This window comes from Balaenoptera ricei, chromosome 14, assembly GCF_028023285.1.
Source record: "Balaenoptera ricei isolate mBalRic1 chromosome 14, mBalRic1.hap2, whole genome shotgun sequence".
NCBI classification, from domain to species: domain Eukaryota; kingdom Metazoa; phylum Chordata; class Mammalia; order Artiodactyla; family Balaenopteridae; genus Balaenoptera; species Balaenoptera ricei.
The window spans coordinates 50,756,786-50,777,410 of NC_082652.1; the positions used below are offsets into that span (position 1 = coordinate 50,756,786).

Consider the following 20,625-nt stretch of genomic DNA (forward strand, 5'->3'; position numbering starts at 1 on the left):
ATGAAATCATTTGATTGTCACCCATAGGAAAAGGCAACTCTATCCATTTGAAGGATCTTTTTAGATTTCTGATTGGCCTCACTAATAATCCTACAACCTCTGGACACAAAAGCTGTCCCCCTAATTTCACCTCTCCTATTACCCACAACAGCTTTGATTATCACGTCTTTTTCAGAAGTGACAGTATCAGGAAGAGAAATCAGGACATCTTAGAAGAGGACTCAAACTTTCTCTTAAGTATTAACTGCCCTCAGCAATTGTGAGTTAATTAAAACTGCCAAAATAAAAATTGGAGAAGTAGAGTTTTGAGGAATATTCAACAAATATTCATTGCCCTCAAGTAGCTTAGCATCTGTGAGTCTGGTGATGAGGGGAGGGAACAGGAAATGAGGAAGGCAGACCTCCTATTCCCGTGTTCCTGTCAGCTTCCCATTTCCTGGGCCCCAGGGTCATGGGACACAAACACTGCAGTCCCCACTGTCCCTCTACCCTCCAATATGTATTCTTTCCTTGGTGTACAAACATGCGTTTTTCCATACAACGCAGCAAAGTCTCCCATCACACTAATTCTCCTCAGTACTTCAAGAGAACTGGGATAGGCCACCCAACTCAGTGACTAAACAGGAAGAGAGGAACAAACACCTGTCCTGGCTTCTGAACCAGGGGCCCCAAGAAAAAATTCCTACCAGAGAGAAGAGTTCAGAGGAAGGGATGTCTCCAGATCCTCTGTTCATGCCATTGCACGTGCTATAACCTCTGCCTGTAACATTCTTCTCTTCCTTCTTGCCTTGGTCTGGCTAACTTCTACCCACCTTTTATGTCTCAACTGAGATTTCATCACATCCAGGAAGCCTTTAGTGACTCATGGACCAGGCTAGGTACTCCCCTGCCATACATGCATTTCAACAGAACCATATATATATCATATATATATATATATATATATATCACATATATATCATATATATATATATATATATATATATATCCCATTATTCACCCCCAAAGTGAATTCCTAGTATTTCATAATTGTACAACTCTTACCTAAAGAGTTAAACTCTGGTGTGAGTTCTCTGATGCTGCATAAGGCCTGATCTATGCCTAAATGTTTTCTTACATTCACTACATTCATAAGGCTTTTCTCCAGTGTGGATTCTCTGGTGCTGGGTGAGGGCTGAGCTCTGATTGAAGGATTTTCCACATTCATTACACTCATAAGGTTTCTCTCCAGTGTGAATTCTTTGATGTTCAATAAGGATAGAGCTTCTACCAAAAGCCTTACCACATTCAATACATTCATAGCCTTTGTCTCCAGTGTGAATTTTCTTATGCTGAATAAGGGCTGAGCTCCGGCTGAAAGCTCTCCCACATTCACCACATTCATAAGGTTTCTCTCCAGTGTGAATTCTCCGATGCCTGATGAGCTCTGAGCTGCCCCTGAAAGCTTTTCCACATTCACAACATTCGTAGGGTTTTTCACCACTATGAATTCTCTGATGTCTAACAAGGTCTGAGCTCAGACTAAAGGCTTTGCCACATTCTTTACATGCATAAGGTCTCTCTCCAGTATGAGTTCTCTGATGTCTAATCAGCTTTGAGTTCTGACAAAAGGCTTTCCCACAGTCGAAGCACTCATAGAGCTTTCCCCCAGTGTGAATTCTCGGTTGTGTTATAACATTTGAGTTCAGACAGAGACTTCCTTCACCTTCATTACACTCCAGGACACTCTCTTCTGTGGAAATTTCCTTGTTGAAGCTTGCCAGGCTAAAATGTCTTTCCTGGGAAGGGAGCTGACTCATTTTGTCCCCTGAAGCACTTCCTTTTGGCTTCTCAAAATCGTCCAGACCTCCCAAAGCTTCTTCAACTACCTGTCCTGAAGGAGTTTCCCCAGGGAGTCGTCTTGAGGATATCATGGCTGCTGATGCCACACATTCAATAATTTCTTGCTTTGCTGTCAACAATTTGTCAGCCACCAGCTTGCCATCTAAAAATGTGAATAGAAAATGCAAGTGTCATTTGCTCCCTATGTTGGAAGAAAAGAAATTATTGTAGCAGAAACAGAAAATAAACCAAATGAAACAGGTATTTACTTATTAGAAGGAAAATTCTTAAAAACTAGCTTCCCAACCTAGAATTTAGAAAAGTGGCCTGGGGTAGTGAGAGGTGGCACCCTCAGAGAGTAATATAGACCAGAATGAGAGTCAGCATTGGAAAGGAGGGATGGTGAACAGGGCAAGACATTAGTTAAAGGAGATAGTGATAAACAGGAGTAGCAGTGAAAGACCAGGAAGCTGGGAGACAATCTTGGGTTAGAGGAGAAGATGTGCTTTTAGGTAATGAGGGAAAGGAAAAGAGGAGATAGAGAGTAATTAGAATAAAGACAGATGTCTAAGAGTCTTGAATCAGCAGTGCTTCTACAAAAATAGGAGAGCAGGAGATACAATTAGGAAATGCTTTAGGGGTTAGAATTGGACAGAGGTAGGTGGTGCAAAGGTAAATTACAGATTCTGGCAGGTTCTAAGTTGATCAAATGATTATAAGCAAATAGAATAAGACATGCAGAGCATAAGAAAAGGAATATTGTGAGTTCCTGACTCATTCTGAGGCCAGGTGGGAGTCTTCTATGTTCACTTATTTATGTATAAATGGTCAAAGATGGTGCATGGAAACAAGAGGCAGATGTGACTGCCTGGTGCCAAACCTTCAGCTCTCACACGACACGCCCCTCTCATTTCTAGATTTCTAGTAACCCAGAACAGGAGACTACTGGATGATGGCTGAGGTAACTTCAATTATTTTGAGTGGGGAAAATCTGAAGAACTGTTAAGTTACTTTCATCCCCACCAAAGTCCTCTAAACTTATATGCATTTTACAGATCAGGAAACGAAGGCTCAGAGAGGCTATGTCACTGATGTAAGGCCACAGAGTTAATAACTGGTAGTGTCAGGATTCAAACAAAGATGCTTAACATCAAGGCTTGCACTTTCCCCCTATGTCATCTGCTTTCCCTACTGGAAGGAAGTAGGGCTGTAGTTGCACTAAGAAAAAAATTAATTTAAAAACCATTTTTATTTAGCTTCAGAAAAGTCATGTTTTTCTATGAAAACAAATACTTCTTTTTGATATTCTTGGAGTTCATCACACTTTAAACACAACAATAAAGTCTCACAATGATTACCTGACCAAAGCAGAGGGCTATCCAGCTTCCCTTTTCCTCACTCCTTACCAGAAATCACAGATGGACAACACTGCCTCTTAGTAGGACAGAACACTAAAATTCACACTGTTCTTGGATCTTAAATAGAAATTTAAATTACTCAAGGCTATGCTCGTTCAAAAAGGGAGAATTTATGAATAAAAGCATAATATATAAAAAAAGGCAGAAGAATAATAAGCACCAACTTGGTTAAAGTCAGAGACCTGACAACCTAATGAGAAATCTTGTGAAAGTAGTAAATAGGTCAAATTATAGAGTATAAATTATAAAGGGTATAAAATGGCAATAAAATTGTGTAGGGACAAATTTAGGGCTGTGAAAATTAGAAAAGCAATGTAATTTATAGGATTTAAAATACTTCTTCAAATTCTATAATCACATGAAGACAAATTATGAGACCAGAGAAAAATCTTGACCTTAGATGTATCGATCAGGAAAATATTAAGGCTCTTATTCTGTCAACTATATATGTATATTATATTTAAAAAATTAGGATAAACAGTTAACTAGAGTAATTCCTGGAAATGACAGAGATTAAAAGTAGAATAAGAGATGATTACTCGAATATTTAGAAATATCGGTACAAAAATAATCCAAATAATCTAATTTATATCTTCCAAGAATGAATGATAATTTACAATCAAGCCCAAGGTCCAGATGCTGGAGGGCGGAGTACAGATTATAGGAGGCTCTTTGGAAGAGAAATAAGCCACAGGTTCCTCTGTAGAAGAGCTCTTCTATATAACATCCCCTCACCCCATCCCACTACTTCCCTACCTTTTCAGTGACCTGTATGGTCTAAAATCATCTTAACTCGGGACTTGGCCTTTAATTGCACATGGACAAATATGATTCAGCCTTAATACTATATAGATGAGGCTCCACTACCCACTCAGATCCCCTTCACCAACAGGGTGCCTCCTTCCCCCAGCTGCTGTGAGTGTTGGCTCCTAACGACCCATAGCTGCCCTCTTCTCTGAAGCGTTGCCCTGGCTGATGAAAGCCACCTGGCCTAGGAAATTACTTCCACCCTCACTGCCCCCCAACCCCGCCTCAAGAAGGAACAACTCAGCAGTACAATTATGCTCCAGAGGGTCCTCCCAAAGCCCCACCTCATGGATTAAGCCAAGGCTAGGTTTTACCCGAGACCATATCATTGCTTGATCTTTTTCCTTCCTAACCCTACCTCTCTCACTCCATCACAGAGTTCTCCTGAGGAGCATGCCCTCAGTAAACCACCTGCACTCAAATCTCCATCTCAGGCTCTTCTTCTAGCAAAACATACTGCTAGGCTAGTGAAGAAGCTAAGGAAAATTATATATTGTATTATATGTTATATAACCAAGAGCGTAAGTTTGTAAAAATGACATGGCAACTCTTACAATCCTATTAAGGTGGATTCCTCCAATGATTTAATCCTTATTGACCTAGGTAAAAGATGTGAAATGATCCACATTAATTCTTCAGAGGTGGAGCTAAGACCCTCAAGACTAAAAAGAGATCAGCATAATGAGATTTATCGGAAACCCAGTCAAGGCCATTCAAGACCATATACTTAGGAATCAGGCATAAACGGAGGATGAGGACATTTTGCTAAGGCCAAGGAAGGCTGGGAGATGGAATCACTGTGGCCATAAGTTGATTGAGTCAACAACATAATACCACTGTGAAGGGGCAAACAAATAAAAATATATAGAGTGCAACAAATAAGAGTTGGGGGTGTGTGTGAATCTACCTTGTAAATTGACCAGATCTTCATTAGAGTACTTTATTTTTTTATCCCTGTACTTCAAATGAATGGGGAGAAACTGAAGCACATCCAGAGGAATGAGCTGTGATGACTGGAGAGATGGAACACAGATGGAATCAGAGGCAGTGAGATGCTTAGTTAAAACAAAGTCAAAGGGCAGTGTACTCATTACCTTCAGTAACAGGTGTGTTTTATGAGGATTCTGCTAAACAAATAAAATAAAATGGAATTAAATTAAAGCTGGAAATATTCATATGGACACAGAGAAGAAGTTTAATACCGTTTTAGTTTGCTGGTCTGCCTGCCATAACAAAATACCATACATTGGATGGCTTAAACAACAGAAATTTATTTTCTCACAATTCTGGAGGCTGAAGTCCAAGATCAAGGTGTTGGCAGGTTTGGTTTCATTTGAGGCCTATCTCTCCTTGGCTTGCAGTGGCTCCTTCCCACTGTGTCCTTATATGGTTGTCCCTCGATTTGTGTTATGTCCCAATCTCCTCTTCTTACAAGGACACCGTCATATTGGATTAGGGCTCACCCTAACAATTCCATGTTAACTTATTTACTTCTTTAAAGGCCCTATCTCAAATACAGTCATATTCTGGGGTACTGGGGGGTAGAGCTTCAACATAGAAATTGGGGGGGACATAATTCAGCCCACAACAAATATCAGTATGAAAAGCCCAATAACGACTTAAAAAATTACAGCACAGGGGCTTCCCTGGTGGCGCAGTGGTTGAGAATCTGCCTGCCAATGCAGGGGACACGGGTTCAAGCCCTGGTCTGGGAAGATCCCACATGCCGCGGAGCAACTAAGCCCGTGTGCCACAACTACTAAGCCTACATGTCTGGAGCCTGTGCTCCGCAACAAGAGAGGCCGCGATAGTGAGAGGCCCACGCACCGCGATGAAGAGTGGCCCCCACTCGCCGCAACTAGAGAAAGCCCTCGCACAGAAACGAAGACCCAACACAGCCAAAAATAAATAAATAAATAAAAGCGAAATTCTTTAAAAAAAAAAAAAAAATTACAGCACAGTCTCTGTTCCTCAAGACCTTAAAAGAAGGAAATAGAAGTAATCTACCCTGGTTTAGATATTTACCTACTTCACGGCAGGGGACTTGAGGAGATGATTTTTTAAATCCACTTGAATGTAGTTTTTGCTTGATGCAGAAGATATTTAAGTGGGCTTACTTGGCTAATGATGTGTGTGTGTGGTGGGGGGGGGGGGGCTGGGAGGGAATTTCCCAGGAGGTCTCAGTGTACAGATGCATGGATACCTTTGGTGAATGCCAAGGTCCAAGATCTAGCCCTTGACCTTGTGGCCTCATAAACCTAACTTTATCATCATACAATGAATAGATTTACCTCTTGGGGTTAACTCTCATTAGCCAAGCTCATGAAACTGAGCAATAAAACCATAACAAAAATTAATGAGTAATGTAACTGTCACACAGACCAGACTAGACTAATGTACGTTTTTATTATAGCTAAGCTTCATAGGAATTTAATAAGATTGCTTGGTAAAGATGAAATCAGAAGGGTAGTTGGGTGTAACAAACTTGTTAATGAGAACAAGTTAATAAGCCTGATGTACATGCTGCCCATAGGGATGATTTTGCCAATAACATAATCAAAGCCCTTTTGGTCAGCTTCAAATCCACCCTTCAGTGCCCTGCCTGTGCTACACTTCTCCCTGGCCAGCTGACAACGATGTGAGCTTTAACAGTAGGGGCTGAACAGACCCTGGAGGAGGAAGGGGCTTTTCTTCCTGGTGTTGGTGTGCTCTCTTTTTCCCTGCAACGTGTGGGGCATCCAGCAGTGCCAATCAGTTTCAGCGGCACCACCCCTGAGGGTGGCTTTGCAGCAAGTTCTGTGTCATGGCACCTCCCCATGGCGGGGGGGCTCCTGGCACCCTAGAGGGTAGCTTCTCAGTGAGTTCTACCCCCTAGACAACACACTTTCCCCCCACCCATGAATGGCTTTCCTTCGTACCCCAAAGAGCAGTTTCCCAGCAAATCTGCCAGAAAGCACTCAGGGAACATCTCCATCCAGTGGGCCATAGCTGTGTCCTCTCCAACAAGATCTGGATCTCAGTTCTGCCAGGGGAGGGGGAAGATGCAGCACCCTCTTGCAGATTTGTTCCTTTCTTGGGCGCTCTGCCTCAACCCTAGAGACTCCCTATATGTGTTATTTCTGTATACTTTATGGGGGTTTTAAAAACTAATTAGTAAGTAATCCTCTGTCATAGTTAATAATTCTTAACATTAAATTTTCCCTTTTCAAGTTACTATGTGGTTTCTCTTATTGATACATTATTCATCTCCATCTTAGGGACTGCCTTGTCAGTAGGACCATAATATTAAAAAACCAGAATACTGCTCTTTGAATATTATGGATATTATTAGAGAATTTTATTAGAGACCTTAATTCTTAACCCCAAATTAGAAATTATATTGGCATTTCAGATTCTAGGCAGAGCCAATGGAAGAATATTTCTAGGCAAGGGGGCTTTTTCACAGTACTTAACGACAGTCATGAGAAGCAGTTATTAAGAAAATGACCCATGCCACAGATTTAAGCCCTCACCTCCGCCCTCAACCCCAAATGGACTGGGGCTCCTCACCTCTCTCACAGAAACCCTGGGGCTCCTGAATCTCATTCTTGCCCTGGTTCTCCAAGGGCTGGAGCTGGATACTCAGTGACTTCAGTGCTCCCATAGATGTCATTTCCTTCCAGATCATTCCTTGGCCATGAGCTGTGTCCTAGGAGTAATCAAGTACCAACACTATGATTCTGAGGACATACAAGAGGAAAACCCGTAGAATAACAGGGCAGGGCAGCCAGAGTCAGAAACTCATTCAGATGATTAGATAGAAAGCAAGACTAAAAGCTCTAGTGACTTGATCCCAGTGCACAAATAATAACCCAAAGGACAAAAATTTTATATTTCTCAGGTAGCCCAGTCAAGGCCACTCAGAATGGCTTCCTCATTAACTTACAATCAGTAAAACAAGCAAACAAAACACCTACTTACCTGTTGCCTTGGCTCGTCAAGCTCCTTCTCCAGCTCCTCCAGCATCATCACGGCTTGCTCTCCACTCTCTGGTCGGTTCTCCCGAAGCCAGGTCTGCAGCTCCTCAGGCAACATGGCCAGGAACTGCTCCAGCACCAGCAGCTCCAGGATCTGCTCCTTGCTGTGCACCTCTGGCCTCAGCCACTGAGAGCAAAGCTCGCGGAGCCGGCTCAGAGCCTCCCGGGGCCCCGCGGAGTCAGAGTAACCAAACTGCCTGAACCGCTGGCGGAAGGCCTCCTGACTATAGGCATTTCCCTGAAGGCCAAAGTCCTGCCCCCAAACATAATTTTCTTCTTCGACCTTCACAATTATGAGTCCTTCCTGCTCTTTTGGAGCATGGTAGACCAAGGCTGCAGACTTTCCTGCCATTCTGGGCAGAGATAGCCTGAAGAGGCTGCCTAGTTGAAGCGGGGAGGGGACGGACGTCTGTGTCTGAGAGATTCTTTCTGAATTCCAATTCTTCAAAGAGCTCCTCAGGTGGACAATGCTAATATCACACAGGGAAAAAAATGTGTTTAGAATATAAATTCAGGTGTTTGAAAACCAGTTGCTACTGAGTGTAGCGCTGTAAAGAAAACTGACTAAAAGGGAGCTTCCAGGTAAACAATACATTTATAGATGATTCAGGATTTTTCTCAGGATGTAAAACAGAAAAGCTAAAGTATCACTGAAATAAATTCAACTTTTGGTAACAATGTGAGAGACAACATTAGGGATAATAAATAACGCTTATACATCATGGAAATCAGGAAAAACACTACAGTATATTATCACCTCTCAGAATAATAACCACCATTTTACTGAGCACCTACTAGATGCCAAGCACTAGCTAGATACTTAACATAAATTTAATATAATTTCCCTAATAATTCTATAAGGATAATCATAATTATGCCCATTTTCCAAATGAGGCTACTGAGAATTACAAGGGGACCAAAGACACACAGCCAGTAAGCAGCAGAACTGCTCTCTGCAACCAGAGGATTTATTAGCTCTTTCTATGAAGCCACAGGGTCTCCCCAAAGAAGGGAATTTGCACTTAATAAACCTACTATCGGCCAGGCACTTTACAAATACAATTTTATTGAGGCTTGTAAATAACACTAGTAGGTATGTATTATCATCCCCACTTTACAGACGAGGAAACTGAGGTTCTTGAAAGTTAAGTAATTTGCCCAAGGTCCCAAACTGGTATACGGCAAAGTCAAGACATGAACCTAGAGTAGCCCAACTCTAAAGCACTTGTTTTTTTAAATTACAGAATGGGTTAATGCCCAGGACAACCTTGGTTGATACTATAAATTAAGAATGAGGGTGGGGCTTCCCTGGTGGCGCAGTGGTTGAGAATCCACCTGCCAATGCAGGGGACACGGGTTCAAGCCCTGGTCTGGGAAGATCCCACATGCCACGGAGCAACTGGGCCCGTAAGCCACAACTACTGAGCCTGCGCGACTGGAGCCTGTGCTCCGCAACAAGAGAGGCCGCGATAGTGAGAGGCCCGCACACCGCGATGAAGAGTGGCCCCCGCTTGTCACAACTAGAGAAAGCCCTCGCACAGAAACGAAGACCCAACACAACCAAAAATAAATAAATAAAAATAAATTAAAAAAAAAAAAAGAATGAGGGTGAAGGACTTCTCTGGTGGCACAGTGGATAAGAATCTGCCTGCCAATTCAGGAGACAGGTTCAAGCCCTGGTCCAGGAAGATCCTACATGCCGTGGAGCAACTAAGCCCGTGTGCCACAACTACTGAGTCTGCACCCTAGAGCCCATGTGCCACAACTACTGAAGCCCGTGCGCCTAGAGCCCGTGCTCTGCAACAAGAGAAGCCACTGCAATGAAAAGCCCACACACTGTAATGAAGAGTAGCCCCCGCTCGCCGCAACTAGAGAAAGCCCACCCACAGCAATGAAGACCCACCGCAGCCAAAAATAAATAAATAAATAAATAATTTTTTTTAAAAAAATCTGCTTTCTGGAAAAAATAAAAATAAAAAAATAAGAGTGAAAATGTTAGGAAAAGGTCATGGAGAATGGCCAGGGTGAATGTACAAAAAAAGGAAGAATTTTTCTTTTTTTTTTTTTTTCAATGTTTTTAGTTCTTTATTTACTTTTTTAAATTTTTATTTATTTACTTTATTTATTTTTGGCTGTGTTGGGTCTTCATTGCTTCACACGGACTTTCTCTAGTTGCGGCGAGTGGGGGCTACTCTTCATTGCAGTGCGCAGGCTTCTCATTGCGGTGGCTTCTCTCGTTGCGGAGCATGGGCTCTAGATGTGCAGGCTTCAGTAGTTGTGGCACATGGGCTTAGTTGCTTCACCTGCATGTGGGATCTTCCCGGACCAGGGCTCGAACCTGTGTCTGCTGCATTGGCAGGCGGATTCTTAACCACTGTGCCAACCAGGGAAGCCTGGAAGAATTTTTCTTGACTTTAAGTCACAAGGTTCTGAGACAGCACAGAGGAAAGAGGAATGGATTCCTTCATCCATTATCTCAACAATACTTGAGCTATGTGCTAGGCAGTGTACTGAACAGGACTCTCAGGATTCAGAGGTCTGTCTTCAAGGACTGCTAGTTTAATAAGGGAAAGTGACAGGGAAACAGGCAAACACAGTGCAATACATCCAAGGATGGAGGGAAGCAGACAAGGTAGCCCGGAAAGATGACTAAGACCAGGAAGAACTGCCTGCCTGGGGGAACTATCTCAGCAGAGTCTGGTATGAGTGAGCTGGGTGGAGCTGTAGAGGGAGGTCATTCAGGCAAGGAGCAGTGGGTATGAGAAGATGTAGCCCATTGAGGAAACTGCAGGTGATTCAGAAAGGCCAGACTCATGGCTATGGCTCAGAAACAGCCATGAGCATGGTCCTCAGACTTGCTGAATCAGAATCTCCATGGGTGGGGCTTCAGTAAGTGCCACAAATGCTTCTGATGTGCAGCCAGGGTAAAAACCCTGGGCCAGAGCCTTGGCAGAGTTAAGGAATAGTGAGAGAGGAGGGACCTAAACACAAAGAAACTTGGAGGCATTTTTCTTCTTAATTTTGTGGTATTTGGAAAATACTAAATACATTTCTTTAGTTCTTATTACGACAACTGACATTTAAGAAATCCCATGATGATGCATTGTCAGATCTGGGCATCAGTATAAATACTATGCCTCAGCAACTTGTCCTCCATTGGGTGGCTGAAGAATTATCGCTGTTCCTTCTCCATCTCCTTCACAAGTCCATCCTCCTTTACATCAGAGTTCCACAGGTCAGCCCTAAGTCCACCACTGTTCTCATTCTCTCCCAGGCAATCTCATCCTTACCTTCGGTTACCATCGATCTCTAGTCTGGACCTCTCATCTGAGCTCCAGCCCTATTTATCCATTGTGACTCACATCCATCATAATTCTTTTTTTTTTTAAATAAATTTATTTATTTATTTATTGGCTGCGTTGGGTCTCTGTTGCTGCGTGTGGGCTTTCTCTAGTTGTGGTGAGTGGAGGCTACTCTTCATTGTTGTGCACGGGCTTCTCATTGTGGTGGCTTCTCTTGTTGCGAAGCATGGGCTCTAGGCGTGCGGGCTTCAGCAGTTCTGGCTCGCGGGCTCTAGAGCACAGGCTCAGTAGTTGTGGCACATGGGCTTAGCTGCTCCGCAGCATGTGTGATCTTCCTGGACCAGGGCTCTAACCCATGTCCCCTGCATTGGCAGGTGGATTCTTAACCACTGTGCTACCACGGAAGCCCCATCATAGCTCTTCTTGAATTTCTCAAAAGGACCTCAAACTCAGCACATCCAAGATCAACTGATGATTCCTCCCACCCCAACCTGCTCCTCTCCCAGTGATTCCCCTCTCGGAAGTAGGAACAACCATACGGCTGCACTGCCAGAAACCTGGAAGCATTCCTAACACCTCCTTCCTGTATTTAATGAAAATTAAGTCCTATTGATTTTACTTCCTATTTCCAGAATCTGCCCTTTCCCATCTCTGCCACCACCTTCTTCATTCCAGCAACTATCCTTCCTGTCACGCTGTACAATAACCCACAGTCTGTTTATAGTGTAACCACAGTGACTTCTTCAAATTGCAAATCTGATCCTGTTCCTCTGACTAGTTTTAAAAAAGCAAAAACAAAAACAAAAACAATAGATAACCAACAAGGACCTACTGTATAGCAGAGGGAACTCTGCTCAATATTCTGTAATAACCTAAATGGGAAAAGAATCTGAAAAAGAATAGACACAGGGGAGGAGGAACCAAGATGGCGGAGTAGAAGGACGTGCTCTCACTCCCTCTTGCGAGAACACCAGAATCACAACTAGCTGCTGGACAATCATTGACAGGAAGACACTGGAACTCACCAAAAAAGATACCCCACATCTAAAGACAAAGGAGAAGCCACAATGAGATGGTAGGAGGGGCACAATCACAGTAAAATCAAATCCCATAACTGGTGGGTGGATGACTCACAGACTGGAGAACACTTATACCACAGAAGTCCACCCACTGAGCCCCACGTCAGGCTTACCAACCTGGGGGTCCGGAAATGGGAGGAGGAATTCCTTGAGAATCAGACTTTGAAGCCTAGGGGGAACTGATTGCAGGACTTCGACAGGACTGGGGGAAACAGAGACTCCACTCTTGGAGGGCACACACAAAGTAATGTGCGCATCGGGGCCCAGGGGAAGGAGCAGTGACCCCGGGGGAGACAGAACCAGACCTACCTGCTAGTGTTGGAAGGTCTCCTGAAGCGGGGGGGGGGGGGGTGGCTCTGTTTCACCGTGGGGACAAGGACACTGGCAGCAGAAGTTCTGGGAAGTACTCCTTGGCGTGAGCCCTCCCAGAGTCTGTCATTAGCCCCACCAAAGAGCCCAAATAGGCTCCAGTGTTGGGTTGCCTCAGACCAAACAACCAACAGGGAGGGAACCCAGCCCCACCCATCAACAGTCAAGTGGATTAAAGTTTTACTGAGCTCTGCCCACCAGAGCAACAGTCAGCTCTACCCACCACCAGTCCCTCCCATCAAGCCTCTTAGATAGCCTCATCCACCAGAGGGCAGACAGCAGAAGCAAGAAGAACTATAATCCTGCAGCCTATGGAACAAAACCACATTCAGATAGACAAGATGAAAGGGCAGAGGGCTATATACCAGATGAAGGAACAAGATAAAACTCCAGAAAAACAACTAAATGAAGTGGAGATAGGCAACCTTCCAGAAAAAGAATTCAGAATAATGATAGTGAAGATGATCCAGGACCTCGGAAAAAGCATGGAGGCAAAGATCGAGAACATGCAAGAAGTGTTTAACAAAGACCTAGACAAATTAAAGAACAAACAAACAGAGATGAACAATACAATCACTGAAATGAAAACTACACTAGAAGGAATCAATAGCAGAATAACTGAGGCAGAAGAACGTATAAGTGACCTGGAAGACAGAATGGTGGAATTCACTGTTGTGGAACAGACTAAAGAGAAAAGAATGAAAAGAAATGAAGACAGCCTAAGAGACCTCTGGGGCAACATTAAATGAAACAACATTCGCATTATAGGGGTTCCAGAAGGAGAAGAGAGAGAGAAAGGACCAGAGAAAATAATTGAAGAGATTATAGTCGAAAACTTCCCTAACATGGGAAAGGAAATAGCCACCCAAGTCCAGGAAGCGCAGTGAGTCCCATACAGGATAAACCCAAGGAGAAACACGCCGAGACACATAGTAATCAAACTGACAAAAATTAAAGACAAAGAAAAATTATTGAAAGCAGCAAGGGAAAAACAACAAATAACATACAAGGGAACTCCCATAAGGTTAACAGCTGATTTCTCAGCAGAAACTCTACAAGCCAGAAGGGAGTGGCATGATATACGTAAAGTGATGAAAGGGAAGAAACTTCAACCAAGATTACTCTACCCAGCAAGGATCTCATTCAGATTCGATGGAGAAATCAAAAGCTTTACAGACAAGCAAAAGCTAAGGGAATTCAGCACCACCAAACCAGCTCTACAACAAATGCTAAAGGAACTTCTCTAAGTGGGAAACACAAGAGAAGAAAATGACCTACAAAAACAAACCCAAAACAATTAAGAAAATGGTCATAGGAACATACATATCGATAATTACCTTAAACACAAATGGGTTAAATGCTCCAACCAAAAGACACAGGCTTGCTGAATGGATACAAAAACAAGACCCATATATGTGCTGTCTACAAGAGACTCACTTCAGACCTAGGGACACATACAGACTGAAAGTGAGGGGATGGAAAAAGATTCCATGCATATGGAAATCAAAAGAAAGCTGGAGTAGCTATACTCATATCAGATAAAATAGACTTTAAAATAAAGAATGTTACAAGAGACAAGGAAGGACACTACATAATGATCAAGGGATCAATCCAAGAAGCAGATATAACAATTATAAATAGATATGCACCCAACATAGGAGCACCTCAATACATAAGGCAAGGCTAACAGCTATAAAAGAGGAAACCGACAGTAACACAATAATAGTGGGAGACTTTAACACCTCACTTACACCAATGGACAGATCATCCAAAACGAAAATAAATAAGGAAACAGAAGCTTTAAATGACACAATAGACCAGATAGATTTAACTGATATTTATAGGACGTTCCATCCAAAAACTGCAGATTACACTTTCTTCTCAAGTGCGCACGGAACATTCTCCAGGATAGATCACATCTTGGGTCACAAATCAAGCCTCAGTAAATTTAAGAAAATTGAAATCATATCAAGCATCTTTTCTGACCACAATGCTATGAGATTAGAAATGAATTACAGGGAAAAAAACGTAAAAAACACAAACACATGGAGGCTAAACAGTACGTTACTAAATAACCAAGAGATCACTGAAGAAATCAAAGAGGAAATCAAAAAATACCTAGAGGCAAATGACAATGAAAACACGATGATCCAAAATCTATGGGATGCAGCAAAAGCAGCTCTAAGAGGGAAGTTTATAGCTATACAAGCCTACCTCAAGAAACAAGAAAAATCTCAAGTAAACAATCTAACCTTACACCTAAAGGAACTAGAGAAAGAAGAACAAACAAAACCCAAAGTTAGCAGAAGGAAAGAAATCATAAAGATCAGAGTGGAAATAAATGAAATAGAAACAAAGAAAACAATAGCAAACATCAATAAAACTAAAAGCTGGTTCTTTGAGAAGATAAACAAAATTGATAAACCATTAGCCAGACTCATCAAGAAGAAGAGGGAGAGGACTCAAATCAATAAAATTAGAAATGAAAGAAGAGAAGTTACAACAGACACTGCAGAAATACAAAGCTTCCTAAGAGACTACTACAAGCAACTCTATGCCAATAAAATGGACCACCTGGAAGAAATGGACAAATTCTTACAAAGGTATAACCTTCCAAGACTGAACCAGGAAGAAACAGAAAATATGAACAGACCAATCACAATTAATGAAATTGAAACTGTGATTTAAAATCTTCCAACAAACAAAAGTCCAGGACCAGATGGCTTCACAGGTGAATTCTATCAAACATTTAGAGAAGAGCTAACATCCATCCTTCTCAAACTCTTCCAAAAAATTGCAGAGGAAGGAACACTCCCAAACTCGTTCTATGAGGCCACCTTCACCCTGATACCAAAACCAGACAAAGATACTACAAAAAAAGAAAATTACAGACCAATATCATTGATGAATATAGATGCAAAAATCCTCAACAAAATACTAGCAAACAAAATCCAACAACACATTAAAAGGATCATACACCATGATCAAGTGGGATTTATCCCAAGGATGCAAGGATTCTTCAATATATGCAAATCAATCAATGTGATACACCATATTAACAAATTGAAGAATATAAACCATATGATCATCTCAACAGATGCAAAAAAAGCTTTTGACAAAATTCAACACCCATTTATGATAAAAACTCTCCAGAAAGTGGGCATAGAGGGAACCTACCTCAACATAATAAAGGCCATATATGACAAACCCACAGCAAACATCATTCTCAATGGTGAAAAACTGAAAGCATTTCCTCTAAGATCAGGAATGAGACAAGGATGTCCACTCTCACCACTATTATTCAACAAAGTTTTGGAAGTCCTAGCCACGGCAATCAGAGAAGAAAAAGAAATAAAAGGAATACAAATTGGAAAAGAAGAAGTAAAACTGTCACTGTTGGCAGATGACATGATACTATACATAGAGAATCCTAAAGATGCCACCAGAAAACTACTAGAGCTAATCAATGAATTTGCTAAAGTTGCAGGATACAAAATTATTGCACAGAAATCTCTTGCATTCCTATACACTAATGATGCAAAATCTGAAAGAGAAATTAAGGAAACACTCCCATTTACCATTGCAACAAAAAGAATAAAATACCTAGGAATAAACCTACCTAGGGAGACAAAATACCTATATGCAGAAAACTATAAGACACTGATGAAAGAAATTAAAGATGATACCAACAGATGGAGTGATATACCATGTTCTTGGATTGGTAGAATCAATATTGTGAAAATGACTATACTACCCAAAGCAATCTACAGATTCAATGCAATCCCTATCAAATTACCAATGGCATTTTGTATGGAACTAGAACAAATCATCTTAAAATTTGTATGGAGACACAAAAGACCCTGAATAGCCAAAGCAGTCTTGAGCGAAAAAAACGGAGCTGGAGGAATCAGACTCCCAATTTCAGACTATACTATAAAGCTACAGTAATCAAGACAATATGGTACTGGCACAAAAACAGAAACATAGATCAATGGAACAAGATAGAAAGCCCAGAGATAAACCCATGCACCTATGGTCAACTAATCTATGACAAAGGAGGCAAAGATATAAAATGGAGAAAAGACAGTCTCTTCAATAAGTGGTGCTGGGAAAACTGGACAGCTACATGTAAAAGAATGAAATTAGAACACTCCCTAACACCATACATAAAAATAAACTCAAAATGGATTCGAGACCTAAATGTAAGACCGGACACTATAAAACTCTTAGAGGAAAACATAGGAAGAACACTCTTTGACATAAATCACAGCAAGATCTTTTTTGATCCACCTCCTAGAGTAATGGAAATAAAAACAAAAATAAACACATGGGACCTAATGAAACTTCAAAGCTTTTGCACAGCAAAGGAAAGACAACCCTCAGAATGGGAGAAAATATTTGCAAACGAATCAACAGACAAAGGATTAATCTCCAAAATATATAAACAGCTCATGCAGCTCAATATTAAGGAAACAAACACCCCAATCCAAAAATGGGCAGAAGACCTAAATAGACATTTCTCCAAAGAAGACATACAGATGGCAAAGAAGCACATGAAAAGCTGCTCAACATCACTAATTATTAGAGAAATGCAAATCAAATCTACAATGAGGTATCACCTCACACCAGTTAGAATGGGCATCATCAGAAAATGTACAAACAACAAATGCTGGAGAGGGTGTGGAGAAAAGGGAACCCTCTTGCACTGTTGGTGGGAATGTAAATTGATACAGCCACTATGGAGAACAGTATGGAGGTTCCTTAAAAAACTAAAAATTGAATTACCATATGATCCAGCAATCCCACTACTGGGCATATACCCAGAGAAAACCATAATTCAAAAAGACACATGCACCCCAATGTTCATTGCAGCAGTATTTACAATAGCCAGGTCATGGAAGCAACCTAAATGCCCATCGACAGACGAATGGATAAAGAATTTGTGGTACACATATACAATGGAATATTACTCAGCCATAAAAAGGAACGAAATTGAGTCTTTTGTTGAGACGTGGATGGATCTAGAGACTGTTATACAGAGTGAAGTAAGTCAGAAAGAGAAAAACAAATATCGTGTATTAACACATGTATGTGGAACCTAGAAAAATGGTACAGATAAACCGGTTTGCAGGGCAGAAGTTGAGACACAGATGTAGAGAACACACGTATGGACACCAAGGGGGGAAAACCACAGTGGGATGGGGATGGTGGTGTGCTGAATTGGGCGATTGGGATTGACATGTATATACTGATGTGTATTAAATTGATGACTGATAAGAACCTGCAGTACAAACAAACAAAAGAAACAACTAATGCTAAACTTTATTTGGGTTATTTGTATGGAAATATGTTAATATAAATGTTTCAGACATTACATGAAATTTCTAAAAATCTTATATGTTCTGGTATAATGTTATAAGTCATAATTCTAGTTATTACTTTAAAATTTATATCTCAGAAATAACTAAATTTCCTTGTCAATTGCATTATTATGAACTTTCATCAAATCTTTAACCATGGTCATTTTTAAGTCTTTTGTCATTTACAGACAGCTCTGGGTGTACTCTGATGCTTTTGCAAAAATGTTCCTATAAAAGGGTTTCATCTTCAAGGAATTCATGGAAAAGACTGACAAGTACAGGTTTCTGGTAACTGACTATACTGCTGAACTGAATGAACAAGCATTTTCAGAACTCTAATGGAAAACTGATGAATTCATAAAAGTGCTAACAAAAGATCAAGATGAAAAAAAAAATAATTACTTGGGACTGAGTGAACTGATGAGGATGATTATAATTTTTGTGACTTTCTGTTTGAATAAAAAAAAAAAATCCCACAAGGACTCAGAGGCAAAAAATATACAAATCAATTTTCACTGCAAAGTAAAGGAGCTGTTACAGTGGAGGATTACTGGACTGAATGTCAATATTATGACACAATATGAGTGTGTTTCATGTTTGGTAATTGCAATCATTGTTGCTTTTGTTGTGGTCATCCATTTACAATGCTTGGTGTCAGTTTATTTATCTCTTGTAAAAATAAAATACAGTGTGTGTGTGTGTGAAAAAAAATCTGATAGACAAAACAAAGAATAGATACAGGTATATGTATAACTGAATCACTTTGCTGTACACCTGAAATTAACAAAACATTGTTAATCAACTATACTCCAGTATAGAATAAAAATTTAAAAAGACAAACAAAACAAAACAAAATCCTTTAGCCAAGGTGAGGCTTTCTTTGACTGAAGTCACCTCACTTTACAGATGCCTGGGCCGCATCCCAGCCTGAGCCAGAAACTTGTGCGTGGGGTTTTAGATCTGTAAAACATTCCGCAAGTGATTCTGATGTGTAGGCAGGCTTGAGAACCCTGGGCCAGTCAAGGAGTCATGAGAGACACCATGAAAGAGAATTGCATTCCTTTCCCTCAGAGCACCTCTCTCATTTTGTCAGTATTTATACTTCAGTAGGACTATTGGGGTAATACATATCTTCTCCATGATTAGATTGTAAGCTACATCAACATTTTTGCTTACTACTGTATCACCATCACCCAATCCAATGTGTGGTATACACCCAATCCAACGTGTGGCATAAGTTGAGTGCTTTGGACCATAAGTGTGGATTTAAGTGTCAGTTGTTTATGGAGTTGTCTAGGGAACCCAGTTGGGGGGGGGGGCTGGAAGCACCTCTGGGAGATAAGATCCTGGTTCCAGTTAGCTCTTAGTCCAAGCAACCCAAGAACCTCCACGGCACCTTTGGACAATCCTGCTTACTGCAGTATAATGTATCTGCACTGTCTGCTTACTTAAACACTAATTGAGCTTTTATTATAGTCAAGTGCTGTCTACCTGTTTTAAGTGTCTTCATTCATTTCACCTTCATAGCACTCTGTGCTCTACAGTTTTACAGAAGAGAAACAGAGAAGTTATGTAATTTGTCTCAGGTCACATGGCTAGTAAGTGACGTAGTCTGGACTGTTTTGAAACCATATGGTCTGACTCCAGAGTCCATACTCTTGGATGTGTGTTCTGCTGAACTGCCCTTTCACATCTGCCTTCCCCCACCAAACCAAGAGCACTTTTAAGGACAGCCTGTGGTTTTCGCACATTTCTCTAACAATATTTATTGAGTGCCTACTTTGTGCAGGCACTGTGCCAGGCACTGAGCAAAGAGTTATAAACAAGACAGTGCCCTTGCATTAGAGAACTTAAAAATAGTAAGGAGAAGCAAATGTCAAACAAAAATCGCACGGAATTACCTGATTTAATCGTGATAAGAACTACAAAAGAGAGAGCAGAAAGTGCTCTGAAAGTGTCTGGTAAAAAAATCTAACCTAGACTGGGAAGTCAATAAGGACGGCTGAGAGCGGACTCAAAAGCGATTTCTGGGCGCGTGAAGTGGGCGGAGATATTCCATCAGTGCCCCTCCGACTCCTCTGCTAGCGGCCTGGCACACAGGAGGCGCCCCGTAAGTGCTTGTGGAGTCAGTCGACGCAAGGGCGGGTGGATGAACCGGCAAACGGACAAATGCATGAAAGATGGACGGACGGACTGATGGGCTGATGGACAGATGGGCGGGCGGACTGTAGCATCGAGGGGCGGCCACCTGGTGCAGCCGCAGGCTCTGCCCGGGGCCGAGGAAGGCCGAGGCCGGACAAGGGCGGTTTGGGAAACACCCAGGCCCGTGCTGCCGGACCACCACACTCACCCTTCGCTCCGCGGGCTGCGGGGACCGACCCCAGGGTGGGGAGCAGAACGGCCTCTGGCCGCGCAAGCCGGAAGTGGGGGGCGGCGCGCCCCTCTAGGCCGCC

At 41.8% G+C, this 20,625-nt stretch overlaps 1 protein-coding gene across 1 annotated transcript; it reads right to left on the reverse strand.

The window, feature by feature from the left end:
- Window positions 1-1,052: 1,052 nt before the first annotated feature.
- ZSCAN30 (zinc finger and SCAN domain containing 30) lies at window positions 1,053-20,609 on the reverse strand. Its single transcript, XM_059893789.1, has 4 exons — window positions 20,523-20,609; window positions 8,007-8,532; window positions 7,596-7,734; window positions 1,053-1,984 (listed from the first exon to the last, which is right to left on the reverse strand). The coding sequence occupies exons 2-4, from the start codon at window positions 8,412-8,414 to the stop codon at window positions 1,053-1,055; spliced, it is 1,479 nt and encodes a 492-aa protein (XP_059749772.1). The 5' UTR covers window positions 8,415-8,532; window positions 20,523-20,609.
- Between the last annotated feature and the right edge of the window lie 16 nt (window positions 20,610-20,625).